Consider the following 14,201-nt stretch of genomic DNA (forward strand, 5'->3'; position numbering starts at 1 on the left):
AAAGCCTTCCACTCAACCTTTTGCATGCACTGATGAAAAAGTTTATGTCTGTATGTTTAAACCCATGCCCAAATACCCAGGTTTCCCAGAGTGACAGAAATCTGGAAATGGGGGGGGGGGGAAGTGACAACATCTATAGAAAATAAACTGCAGGTAAGTCTTTCAAATGAGAGTAAGGAAAGAATTTCAGAGGGAAGATGCCATATCTGTCCTAAAAATAAAAACCATTCTGGGCATTAAACATGAACTAGTAAACCATGGAGCAATATAAAGGGAGAGGTTACTGGGAGACACTCTTTAAGATCATTGGCAAGTACACATCATTACAATACTGAGAAAAATGCAAATACAGTAATACCTTGGTTTGCGAGCATAATTCGTTCTAGAAACAAACTACTCGTATTGCAAGACATTGCTCATTTACCACGTTAAAATGTATTAGAAATGTTTGCTCGTCTCGTGGAACACTCACAAACTACGTTACTTGCAATCCAAGGTTTTACTGTAGTAGGAAGTTCTACGTACTCACTCAGTGGGCATTTTCGACCGTCAGCTCTGGGCGTAACTCATGTACTAGACACAGGAAACTCAGTCTCTCTAAGAACTTCTAGTTAGGTTTGGAGACAAGGTATGCAAATAGAACAGGTAAAGTGCTATATGAGAAGTGGCTCCAATGGATATTATAGACCACAGATCCTATGGAGTTCATAGGGGAGTGGATCAAAATGCTCTAGAATGATCAGTTTGGCCAAAGAGGTGAATTTCACATAGTATTACAACAGCACTTTCCACCGAATGCCAAATCTAGAAGATGTTCCTTGAAGACCAGAATTTTTGGTTAAGCAAATTTGGGAAACACTGTATTGTATAACCTACTTTCGCTAATTATAGCATTTTAAGCGCCCTGAGAAGTCCTACAAAATTAATTAGTTCAACTTTGTTATATGGCTAGGATTCTTTTCCCCCCTCATGCGGCCCCTGGTTTTCTCAGATGCATTCTGGGAAACATCAGTGTAGTGGAAAGAACACAAGAACAGGAGTCAGGAGATATGGGATATTGGTATCTCACACACAGAACTATGTGGTATCTACATTTGGAATGCTGGCTGAATAGGATAATATTGGGCTGTTGGAAAAGTCATGACACACTTTTGCAATGAAAAACGTAGAAAAAATATGTCATGACTTTTCCGACTACCCAATAGTATCTGTGTAGGTAGAATGAAAAGGTAAGTAAGGGCGTTCTAGGAGGAAAGATTATGGATAAAGGATGAGCAAAACCATGATATTTCTAGAGAAAAATAAAGATGTGTTTTGGCTGGAAAGTTGAATTACTAAAGGGGGGTCACAGTTATGAAAAACCTTGAATTATTATAAGGGATCTTTGGAGGTTTGAAACAGAGAAAAACATGACTAAATCAACATTTTAGGTGAACCAGTATAACATTACAGAAGCTAAGTTGTTGGGGCACTTTGAAGAGGGAGGAAAGAATAAGCCCCACCTTTTATTAAGCTCCTTGAATTAAACGATTCCTCTATTCATTCAGCAAATACTTATTGAGAATGACTATGTGCCACGAACTATCCTAGATCATGAGGAATCAGCACTGAACAAGGAAGTCAAACCCTCTATTTTTGTGGGGCGTACATTCCAGTGGGGAAAATAGCCAATGACACAAAAATAAGAAACTATCAGATAGTAATAAGCCGCTCTGGGGTCTTAAAATGAGGGTGATGTGGCTATTTTAGATTGAAACAATACTACAGCTGGATATTACAATTATTATATTCTGAGTCTATATATATGTATGTATATATATATATACATACATATATATGTATATTTGAGATATATATTATTGTATTTGAGATACATATAGTAATATCTATTATTATATTTGAGATAATAATAGCAACCTGTCAAATGTCACAAATAGTTAAGTGGAAGTTCAGGAATCAAAATGTGTGCTTTTCCACATTAACAGTGGTTTTAAAAGCTTTTTAAAGGTGTGGATCCCCTTCATCAAATGGAAACCCAATATATAAAATAGAAAAAAATAGCGTTTTCATAGGTAGGGGACTTGTCATCCTCACACTTTACCCCGAGGTCCTGAGCAGAATCCCAGGACTCCACCTTGTCCTATTTTTGACCCCACCACAATAGTACAATGGTTAGCTAGGCTGTGGTGTTACCTTACTATAAAATGGTGAGTTTCTGGGCTAGGATAAGGGAAATAAGAATAGGGTTGAAAACCTGGAGGCAAGAGGCCTGCTGAGGGAAGAATCAACATTTATGACGGATTGGAACTATGAAAGGAAAGACATGAAACAATTAGGATGTCTCAAGCTTTCCATGTTGGACCACAGAGAAAAATAAGATTATTCATATTAATGGGACTAGGAATCTGGCCAGAAGGAAGACAAGAGTTAGTAGGAATGGCCTGAGAAGAGAGTGTTAATCAAATATGAGAGAAGGGCATCCAAATGGAGCCCTCCACTGCTCAGGTAAAGAGAGGACTAGAACCTGAGTAAATCTGGCAGATGGATTTGGGCATCACCAGGACCCAGGTAAAACTTGAAACATGAAAGATAATCAGAAAATGAAATTGAGAAGGCCGGATCAGAGAGTTAGGAGAATTGTGGAATTATGTTTCAGAAATCAAGAGAGTAGGGTTTCAAGGAGTGGGTGTTCCATAGGGTTGATGCTACAGAAAAGTCAAAAAAGATCCAGATGCTTTCAGGTTCAAAACCATTTAATGTTTCAGCAATAGCCTCTCCAAAATGAGGTCAAGGAGGAAAGTATTGCTGCTATCATATAAAGAAGACGTTAGCACTAAAATTGTAGCCATTTCCAGAGAAAGTGGCTAGTTTTATAGATTTTTCCAGCCAGCGCTAATAAAGTAAAGCAATAACTTTCCCTTTTCCCCAAGTCTCCATACTGTTCTGTCCATTCCATTACCCGACGCCTCCTAATAGAATTCCTTTCACAAAGAGGATCGTGAGGGTCCTTGACTGCAGCCCAAACTCTCCTCTTTAACTCCTCCCTCTGTTTCACCTCCCACCCCTCCCCATGTTTACTAATTTTTTTTTAAGCCCGTCATTCTTTCTTTTCCATTGTCACTACCCATCATCCGGCTCCTCGCCCTCTCTGGTTTGAATGACTGCAATGCCCTCACCAAAAATTTCCTTTCCTTCTGGTCTCTTCCTGTCTCCAAGGAGCCTTCCTTAAATACTATTTGTTTTCATCGTGCTCCTACTTCTGTTCTGAAACTTGAAGAGTCTTTCTGTAGCCCCCTACTTCAGGGACAGGTTCTCGCAAGTGCCTTTGTACCCTTCCCCTTTTATTCAACCCCATCTCTTATCGTCTCCTGTTCCCCAATCCACTCTAATGTACTCGGCCATCTTTCCATGGTGACTTCTACCATGGTCTCTGGAGGTACAGAAACAGAATATGTTGCTGTAAGTGTCATGAATGACACAACAGGATGATGCCTGGTGAGGTGCACGACAATTTTTCCTGACCCTCACTCCGTTCTTCTCCTGGTCCTGCCAAGCCCCGTGAAGAAAGTTCGGGGGTGAAATGAGAGCGAGGGGCAGGGGAAGGACAGCAATTGCATAGAGAACTCGGGCATGTCTTTAAAACTAACATTTTAATGGGTTTGGCTGTGTTAAAATGTCACATGTCCTGCTGGGCACTCACCCAAGCCTTAAACCCCCTCAGGTCTCACACCCTCCACAATGCCTTTCCTGACCAGCTCTCTCTGTGGCTGTCCATCCACTGTGGAGTATTCCAGGTCTCAGAGTTGTTAGAACAACATTTAGCACTCAGTGTAATGCTATCTGGTATCTTCCCTAACTATTTCATATATTTTTCTTCTCTCTCCAAATAGACTGGATTATATCTTATCTATCTATCTATCTATCTATCTATCTATCTATCTATCTATCTAGACTGGATTATATCTTATCTATCTATCTATCTATCTATCTATCTCTATTTTTGGTATCCTCCCATGATGACCAATATATGCTGAGCAATGGTGATACTCAAATTAACTTGATTGCTGGAGGGGGCTTGTGGTAAAAATAATTCTGAATAACTGGACAACAATGGGAAGAGGAGGTTTACAAACTGCTTAGTGAGGTTGTTTGGTTACAAGAGGTTTGGTGTCTAGGAAGGGATCCCCTTCCTTTAGGCGTGCTTCCCTATGGCCATACGTATTGATGGAAATTCTGCTCTGTCTAGCCTAGGCTTACATGACCAAAGCTTCACTCATTGTTCAAACAAACTAAAGACAGACTCCTCCGCTCACCCTGTACTCTTAGAGGAATCGGTGGGGTCAGGATTCAGTAGTAGGTTTTCAAATGATTGGGTAAAATAGCGTTAATGCTCCCTGGCCATGGGGCCAACTCATCTTCCTGTCTGCTGTGCTAGGCATGACCATGGAGAAACTAGCTGATTGTCTTCACTCTGTACACTAGGTCTTCTACATCTAAACGAGTGTGTCCTCCAAAATGTACCTCTTGGGAGACTGTACTTATTTCAACTATAGAAGAATCTAGAAGCTGGAAATAGTCTTTAAGGCTGAGTTTATTTCTTTAAAAGGGGGGGGGGAAACCTTTCTTCTTCCAGCCTGACTTACAGAGAAATATTATCTTAATGTGTTTGTCAATATAAGCAACCATGTTAAAATTTAGGGTGTGTAGACTATAGGGAACACAGTTATTTTGAGTCTGAATCCTCATTTTGTTTGCTTGCTATGAGAAAAAAAAATGGTGCTATAGGATTCTGCAACTCTCTGCACAGCAAAATTTTATATCTAAGAGAAATTATTAAAGTTACAAGAGGTGAATCTCATTTAAAGTGTTCTAAACATAGTAATTTCAAGTGTTAACCTTGCAAACTCTAAAATTATTTTTATTTATTTAAAAATTTTTTTATTATCTTTTTTCAGTTTATGTTTTATTAGTTTAGGTGTACAAAAAATATAATGATTAGACATTTATACCCCTCACAAAGTGATAATCCCAACAAGTCTACTACCCATCTGACTCAGTACATAGCTATTACAATACCATTGACTATATTCCCTATGCTGTACTTTACATCCCGTGACTATATATTTACAATATATATTATATATAAATTATAGTTGACACTAAATATTATTTTATATTAGTTTCAGATATACAGCACAGTGGTCAGGAATCTACACAATCTATGACGTGATCCCCTTGATAAGTCCAGTGCCCATGTACACCCGACATAGACTTTACAACATTATCAACTATATTCTCCATACTGTATTTCATGTGACTATTTTGTAACCACCAATTTGTACTTCCTAATCCCCTCACCTTCCTCACCCATCCCTCAATTCCTTCCCATCTAGCAACCATCAGTTTGTTCTCTGTATCTATGAGTCTGTTTCTGTTTTGTTTGTTCATTTATTTTGTTCTTTAGATTCCACATTTAAGTGAGATAATATGGAAGTTTGTCTTTCTCAGTCTGACTTATTTCACTTAGCATAATATCCTCTAGATCCATCCATGTTGTTGCAAATGGTAAGATTTTATTCTTTTTTACGGCAGAATAATAGTCCATTGTGTAAATGTCTAAAATTATTTTTAAACTAAATTTATTTTGCAATCAACTTATCACATGATTTACACACACAAATATTTAATCTATCCTTAATGCATCTGTTTTATTTTTCCTACTCTAAATTTATTTACATGCTATCCTGTTCTCAACAGGGACTTAAGGCAGTTTGTAAAAATACATACAGTAAAACAAAATAATGAGACAGTGAGGCAATCTGTCATTACACTTTTTAGTTTTAAAGAATCTACATAAGGTCTAGTTGTGAGTAGAATGTTGCTAGCCAAAAGTGACCTAATGGGTCTTTGCTTCTTTTGCTTTTCTCTATGACACAGAACATGGAATACATTAAAAATGTAAAAATGATGATTGCCTAAATGAAGAACATCAGCCTTGCACTTGTCTTTTGTGGGCATCTCTTGTTACAGGTAAGAGTTAATCTAGTCTGTCTTAAGAAGTCACACCAGACAATGTAGAATATTTTGCTCTTGTGGGTATTCTGGGGAAAATGACCATTTTTTACAGAAGAGCAGAAATATGACTTTTATGTGAAGCCTTTATATTAGCCACTTATGAGCCTTTCTCTGGTTCTAGGTCAAATAGGGAATTTAGGCCTTTGGATATATTTTCAGTTTCTTCATTTTAAAGATGATGAAAGGAAGATCCCAAAAGTGAAGTAACCCATCTGTAGTTGCAGATCTCACCAGTGGAAGCAAGTTCCATGGTGCTGAGGTTTACAGGGAAGTTAACAAGTTTCAGGGGTCAAGGGTTCCAATGTCTTCTGTGAAGAGGGGGCAAAGACCTCCTTGTCGGGGCCTCTGAGCTGGGCCAGGGTGGCGTGGGGAACCCTGGTCCCTGCCCGGTTCCTAGTCCCTCCCAGAGCTGGGCCTGTACCTTGTAGTCCATCTGCTCTGAGCAGTTAAACACGTAGACCATGACACCGAGTGCTCGGCCCAGGTCCTTGGTGGTCTCTGTCTTGCCTGTGCCTGCAGGTCCCGCTGGAGCCCCACTCATGGTCAGGTGCAGAGACTGGGTGAGGGTGATATAGCACCTGTGGAACACAGAAGGGGAAAGGTCATTGTCAGTGCCGCAGGTGGCCCATGAATAGCTCTGGCTCTGCTAGGTCCAAGTGAGAAAGAGCTGGGAGGCCCATTGGAGGCCTGGCACTGCTTCTATAAAGGAAATCCCAGAGCTCCCCGCTCCCATCTGTTCCCACAGCGCTGTGGGAAGAACGTTGTAAAGGATCATCTGATCATGATGCTCCCTCCCTGAAGGGCACTGGTGGCTCTGCTAGGCCCTTCCTGATCTTGCCCCTCCCTACTTCTCTAGGCCATTTCTCAATGCTCCCCTTCCCCCAGCCCCAATACTTTAAAGTCCATTCATGAAGAGCTATTTTCACTTGCCCAGTGCTATTGTTTGAATGTTTGTGTCCTCCTCAAATTCATAAGGTGAAATCCTAACCCCCAAAGACTATGGCATTAGGAGGTGGGGCCTTGGTGGTGATTAGGTCATGAAGATGGAGCCCTCATGAATGGGCCCCAGAGAGATGCCTCGCCCCTAGCACAGTGGGAAGGCATCATCTGTGAGCCAGCAAAAGGGCCCTCACAAGAATAGTACCATGCTGCCACCTTGATATTGGACTTCCCAGCCTTCAGAACTAAATTGCTGTTGTTTATAAGCTAGCCAGTCTGTGGTACTTTGTTCTAGCAGCCTGCACAGACTAAGAAATCCAGGTATACTAGGGCTGTGCTTGTCCCTCTCTCCTTCCCCCATCCAGCCCCCAACCTTCCAGTCTACCTGGGTCATGTTCCTCTACAGTCTTTGCCTGGCAGTCGGCTACTAACCCCTTGGGGCTTATATTTGTCATTACTTCACCCACTAAATATTTTGGGACCCCTCAACACTGGGGTAAGTGAGCAGATGTGCTTCAGCTGCATTCCTACTCCATTTAAACTTTAATGGGCTGGCCGAGTGGCTCAGTTGGTTAAGAGCTCGCTCAAGAGTTTGAGCTCTGAGCAACAGGGGTTCGAGTCCAGCCCGAGCTGAGCAGCCGCTGAGCTGCCAACAGGTAGCAGGATGGCTCAGCTTTAAAAAAAACCAAAAACCAAAAAACAAAAACAGTAAACTTTAATTGTGTGTGTGTGTGTGTGTGTGTATGTGTGTGTGTGACATAATATATATAATACATATCTTTCACATATATCTTCATAAGATACATAAAGGGTGGTTATGTCATATTCCTTGTTTCATCACCAGAAAGCAGCACAGCTGTAGGCACAGAAAGGCCCTCATAATTATTTATAAAACAAAGGAATTAATGAATGAACAGATCAGTCATTCAATCTGTTTAATCCTCCTGTAACTATTTTTACTAATGACAATAAAATTAACTCAGCTTTAAGCTTGTTTCTGGCACTTTCTAAAAAGGACTTATATTTCCATTTAGTTTGAAATGTGCCTTTGGGTAAGAAGCACATGAAAAGATGCTCAAAATCAATGGTCATTAAGGAAATACAAATTAAATCCACAATGAGGTATCGTGACACACCTAGCAGGATGGCTATAATAAAACAGACAGACACTAACAAATGCTGGTAAGGATACGGAAAAACTGGAAACCTCATACATTGCTGGTGAGAATGCAAAATGGTACAGCTACTTTGGAAAACAGTTTGGCACTTTCTTAAAAAGTAAAGATACCATATGATTCAACAATTGTCCTAGGAATTTAACCAAGGGGAATAAGAATTTATGTTCACACAGGAGGACTTAGGCAGGAACGTTCACAGCAGCAATATTTATAACACTAAGAACTGGAAACAACCCAGATGACCATCAACAGTGAACAAATAAATGACATGTGATGTAGCCATGCAATGGAATACTATTCAGCAATATACACAAATGAAGTACTGATACATATTGCATCATGGATGAATCTCAAAGACATCGTAGTAAGTGAGATAAGTCAGATACCAAAGATTCCATATTATATCATTTCATTTGTGAACTGTCCAGAAACACAGAGACAGACATTAAATCAGTGGCTGCCCAGGAAGTGGGGTGAGAGTGGGGACTGACTGCAGATGGGGTGATCGCAATGTTCTAAGCCTAGGCTGTGGCAATGGTTGCACAACTCTATGAATTTACTAAAAATCACCAAATTGTAATGGATGAACTTCAAGGTATGTAACTTATACTTCAATAAAGCCACTAAAAATGGGCAATTGGCCTCACTTTTTAATATCTAGCAAATCAATACTTAGGCTCAGAACCTGCAGGTTGGTCAGGAAGGGGCCGACGAGAGGGGGTCTCTGAAATGAATTTTCTGTTTTTCAATCTGATATCTGGACTTAACCAGAAACTCTGAGTTAACGCCTTTCATGCCAGATGGTGTCTGGATCTCCACTTATGAGCCTTTCTCTGGTTCTAGGTCAAATAGGGAATTTAGGCCTTTGGATATATGTTCAGCTTCTTCATTTGGTTCCACTAGAACCAAAATGGTTTTGAAAAGACTTAAAGTGAGTCCCCGAATTCTCCTTTAATAAGTGCAAAATTCCCTTCAGCCTTTGAAAGTGAGACCCAGGAAGGCAGTTCCCCCAGGCAGGGAGGAGAGGTGAGCAGAATTATTATCCCACCTGGAGTTTTCCAGTGTAATAGAATATGTTGACTCAGCTGATTGGGGGTCATGGGCTGTCTTTAACCCCTGCTTGTCCGGGCTCACCTTTCTTTGTGGACTAAGCTCACATTAGATTAAGTGCTGATCTGTCAGGTGGGCCACAAGGCGAGGTGAGTCAGGGTTATGACGGAAAGCTGGGTCTCAGCTCACCTTGCTCAGTCACTGTAACCATTTGGCAATGCTTCTCTCCTCTCTCAAACATTCGTGGTTAGATTTTCGCAGAGTCCTCTGTGTAGCCTTTACCGTATACCTGCCCTCCTAGACTGAGTTCTGGCTCCAGATTGGCCCCTATATTTTCCACCTCTTCCAGGCTCGGGCTTCTCCTAGTACTGTTTGGAGCCTGCCAGCAATCCTGAACCTCCCAGAGGGAAAGGCAGCTGCCTAGGCTGGTGGAATCCTGACCCACAGTCAACTTTCCTGTCTGCTCTTTCTCCCACCCCTTTCTGTCCCAAGGGTGCCTCCTCTGCCACCCAGAGGGCAATCCCAGGCCTCTTCTCTCTGGAACTGCAGGGTTCTTAAGGAATCTGAGAGTCCAGAAGCACAAGGTTGGACAGAAATAGAATTCTCATAGAAAACTCAAGAATCTCTCAAAAGAAATCCTAGGAACTCAGTGTCAATCTCTTTTTGAGCATCTACCGAGCTGATTATCTTCAGAGAAGCACTTGGGAGGAAATGTCAAAATATATGTTTCTCCACATAATCATAGAAGTTTAGAGTTGGAAGGGGTTTCCAAGATCAACCAATCAAATCCCTTTATTTTACAGATAGGTAGACCAAAGTTCAGGAAAAGAAAGTGGGCTGTCTAAGGAGTTCTAATAAGTAAGGCATTTGCTTGGGCTATAAGACAATGGGGAATTGCTTGGGCTATGAGAAAAACACAAAGAAAAGTCACAGTATTTCCCTCTTCTGCATGATGGGTTGCCATTATGCTCAGGTCACTGAGCCACAGAATGTCCTAGTCCTTTGGCACAGATGCTCCTGCTCTAACATACCATCTGTGGTCTTGATAGATTGTCCATTTCTTTAAGCATCCATGCCAACTGCTTCAATTTGCTTCTGTTTCCCAGTGACGGGGGCAGAATGTGCTATAGTAGATTAAGGCAAGGACTCTGGAGTCAGGCTGAGTTCAAATCTTGCCTCTACTACAACGTGTTTGTGAAACTTGCCTAAGTTATTAAATCCTGGTGCTTCAAAAAAATGTGTTATTAGGGTCCATTACACAGTGTTTTCTTTGTGCAAAGGAATTTAGATAAATTTTCTGCTTAAAACAACAGCAACTGTGAGAATGACAAGCAATCCTTTAAGAAGAGCACTTGTCTAGCCAACTAACCTCATCACGGTTACGGGTCAATTCAGTTTAGCAACTTATAGAGAACACAGAATCTTTAGTATTGAGAGACCTCAGATGATTGGCTCTTTAACCATGCCAGGCTTTTTCCCATTAAATCCTTCAAATACGATCAATTAGTCTTTTTTTCCATCAAGGCATGATTTATTATTTTAGAAGGCAGCCCCTTGCACAGTGGGCCAGTTTTAATTGTTTCAAAGGCCTTCCTAATATTGAGCTGAAGTCCCTCCTGTTTTCTTTGGGCAAATGACTTGTATAGGCTTTGTTCTTATCTGTCCCACCAGGCTCTTGTGAGGATAAGATAAGAGATATGTAAGTGCCTTGAAAAGTAGAAAGCCACTTCCCAGTCAAGATCTTCTTTTTTAAGGTAATAAATATAAAGAGCACAGCTTTTCTTTTCTTATTTTTTTATAGTTATTCAATTGACAGATTAAAGAAATTATCAAAGATACTGTATCTTGATTTCAGTTATGAATAGCCTACGGCTATCCCAGAAATGGGTCTGGCTAATATTAGAGTTGGTGAAATCTTAATTCCTATGTATTCATTTTGTATTGCTATGTAAGAAACTACCACACACTAAGTGGCTTAAAACAACACTCATTTATAATCTCACTTCTGTAGGTCAGGTGGCTCCTGTACTAAGGGTCTCAGAAGGCCAAAATCTAGGTGGGTATCAGTTGACTGGACACTCTAGGGAAGAATCTGCTTCCAAGCTCATTTGAGTGTTTGGCCAAATTAAGTTTCTATCTGTTATAGAACTGAGGTCCTCCTTGCTGTTGGTAGCTCTTAGAGGCCATTCTACCATCCTTGCATATGGTTCTCTCCATCTTCAAAATCAGCAATGGCATGTCAAATTCTTTTCATACTTCAAATCTCTCTGATCTCTGCTTCTGCCCTCAGGCAGGAGAAAGCTCTGCTTTTAAGGGTTCATATGATTACATTGGGTCCATCTGAATAATTTCCTTTTGCCATAAAGCAAAAAATAATCATGGGAATGATAACATCATATAGTTTTGACCCATACTCAAAAGGGAGATTATACAAAGAAAAAGGTCACTGGGGATCACTCTTAGAATTATACCTACCACATGGTTCAATAACCATAACTAAGGAATAAACATGGAGGCAACAATAGCTAACTGGAGGGAGGCCTTTAGTGGCATCACCGGGACTTAGGTCCCTGATTTCAGTATCTTCATCAATAACTTGAATTAAGAAATAATTGTTTAGATAGCAGACCAAAATTCTAAATATTTTTAACTGAAAATGATGGGGTGGACCCAACAAAGTGAAATTTAAGAAAGAGGAATGCAAATTAATCTAGCAAGCACAAGCACTTGCACATACACAGAATGGGGGAGGTATGGTTAGATGGCAGTTCACTGGAAAGAGACCCAGGGTGTTTAACAGGTTCCAAGCTCAACATGAGAAACAGCATTCATGGAAGAAAAATGTCCTCAGCATCAACCTAAAATAAATATGTCCCTTTTAAAACATTTTAATATTTAAATTTTGAAAATCCTCTGTCCTCAGCATAAATGCCACAATTCTAGGATCTATTCCTCATGCCATTCAGCTCTGAGATCCTTCATCATCAAGTGCTCATCTTTCTCTTTGCCTATAATTGTTGGTAAACGTCTTTCTCAAAAAGTGACAGAAAGAACTGAGAGCAGTGACTGACATATGACCTCTCTAGCAAAAGTAGCAGCATACCTAGTAAGTAAACTTGAGTCGTTATAATTATGCTTCATATTATGTGAATGTCTCGAACATGAAGAGAAATTCTAGAAGTGACAGAAAACTCAAGAGACTCAAGACTGAAATTCTTAGAATTATTAATACAGGGCAGTAGGCAATAGAATAGAAGATACATTCATAAAAATCAATTTTCTCCTATGTATACAAGTGAAGAAAAAGTTAAAGGTATAATGAAAATAAGCAAAGATTTCTTAGCTACAACACCAAAAGCACAGTCTATAAAAGAAAAAAGTTGGCAAACTGGACCTCACCAAAATTTTGCTCTTCAAAAGACACCACTAAGAAAATGAAAAGATAAACAACATAATGGGATAATATATATATATATATATATATTTTTTTTTTAAAGATTTTATTGGGTAATTGGGGGAGGAGAACAGTGTTGGGTAATCGGGGAAGGGGAACAGACAAGTTGCTGTCCTTTTGTTCGTCAATCTAGTTGTGGAGGATGTCACTTCACTGGCCCATGTTGGTATTATCATTGCGCTCTTCTAGGGTGAGGCAGTTGCTTGCCAGCCATTGGATGGCTGCTCACTGCGGCTCACAGCAGCTCATGAAAGCTCACGCCTGGTGACGGCCAGCCCCACTGCAGCCTACGCCGTTGCTGGCGACTCAGGGCAGCCCAGCTCCAGGTCGAGCTGTTGTTCACCATCTTAGCTGTAAGGGCACAGTGTCACTGGCCCGCATGTGGGATCTGAACTGGGGCCATGCTGCTCACAGCTGGTGTCCTAAGCCAACGCTTAACCAAGGCGCCACTCGGCCGGCCCATGGGATGAAATATTTTCAAACATAAATGCAATGTATCCAGAATATACAAAGAATTCTTATAACTCAGTAAGAAGAAAAGCAGATAAACTAAACAATAGGCAAAATATATGAACAGAGAGTATGTCAAAGAAGATATACAGATAGCTAATGGGCACATGAAAAGATGCTTAATATTTTTATTAGGGAAGTGCAAATTAAAACTCAAATAAGATACTACTTCACAACTACTGTGAAGAATAGCTATAATAAACAAGACACGCAATAATAAGTGTTGTCAAAGATGTGGAGAAACAGGAACCCTCTTACATTGCTGGTAGGGATACAAAATGATCCAGCCACTTTGGAAAATAGTTTGGCAGTTTCTCTAAAAGTTAAACATAAAACTGCCATACCACTCAGCAATCCCCTCATAGGTACCCACCCAAGACAAATTAAAACATATGTCTACAGAAAGACTTGCATGCAAATTTCACAGCAGCATTATTTATAATAGCCCCAATTGGAAATAACCTAAATGTGCATCAGCTGGTGACTGGATAGACAAAATGTGTCATAGCTATGAAATGGGTTATTATTTAGAAACAAAAACAAAAACTACTGACACATGCTCTATCATGGATGAACCCCAAAAACATTATGCAAGATGAAAGAAGCCAGATACAAGAGATCACAGGTTGTATGGTTCCATTGGTAAGAAATGTCCAGAATAACCAAATTTATGGGGACAGAAAATAGAGTAGTGGTTGCCTGGGGCTGGGGGTGAAATGAGGATTAATTATCAATGGGCATGAAGGATCTTACTGAGGGGGATGAAAATGCTATGAAATTGATTTATGGTGATGCTTATACCACTTGGTAAAGTTACTAAAAATCATTGAAACTGTATACCTGGAAAGGGTGAAATTCTTTATATATAAAATAAAACTCAATAAAGTTATATATAAATAAAAAAATATATATAATATATATATAATATATATATAAAATATAAAAAATATATATTTTTATATAAAAATACATATTATATATATATTTTATATATA

The 14,201-nt window shown here is 39.9% G+C and overlaps 1 protein-coding gene across 1 annotated transcript in view; it reads right to left on the minus strand.

Annotated features, from left to right (window-relative positions):
* Window positions 1-14,201, minus strand: part of DNAH9 (dynein axonemal heavy chain 9) — a 340,094-nt gene that overhangs the window by 218,918 nt on the left and 106,975 nt on the right. Inside the window, exon 27 of the mRNA XM_019654458.1 lies at window positions 6,497-6,653. Within this exon, the coding sequence (XP_019510003.1) occupies window positions 6,497-6,653 (157 nt within the window). The remainder of the gene's footprint in view (window positions 1-6,496; window positions 6,654-14,201) is intronic.

Source organism: Hipposideros armiger, unplaced genomic scaffold (assembly GCF_001890085.2).
Source record: "Hipposideros armiger isolate ML-2016 unplaced genomic scaffold, ASM189008v1 scaffold_222, whole genome shotgun sequence".
Classification (NCBI taxonomy): domain Eukaryota; kingdom Metazoa; phylum Chordata; class Mammalia; order Chiroptera; family Hipposideridae; genus Hipposideros; species Hipposideros armiger.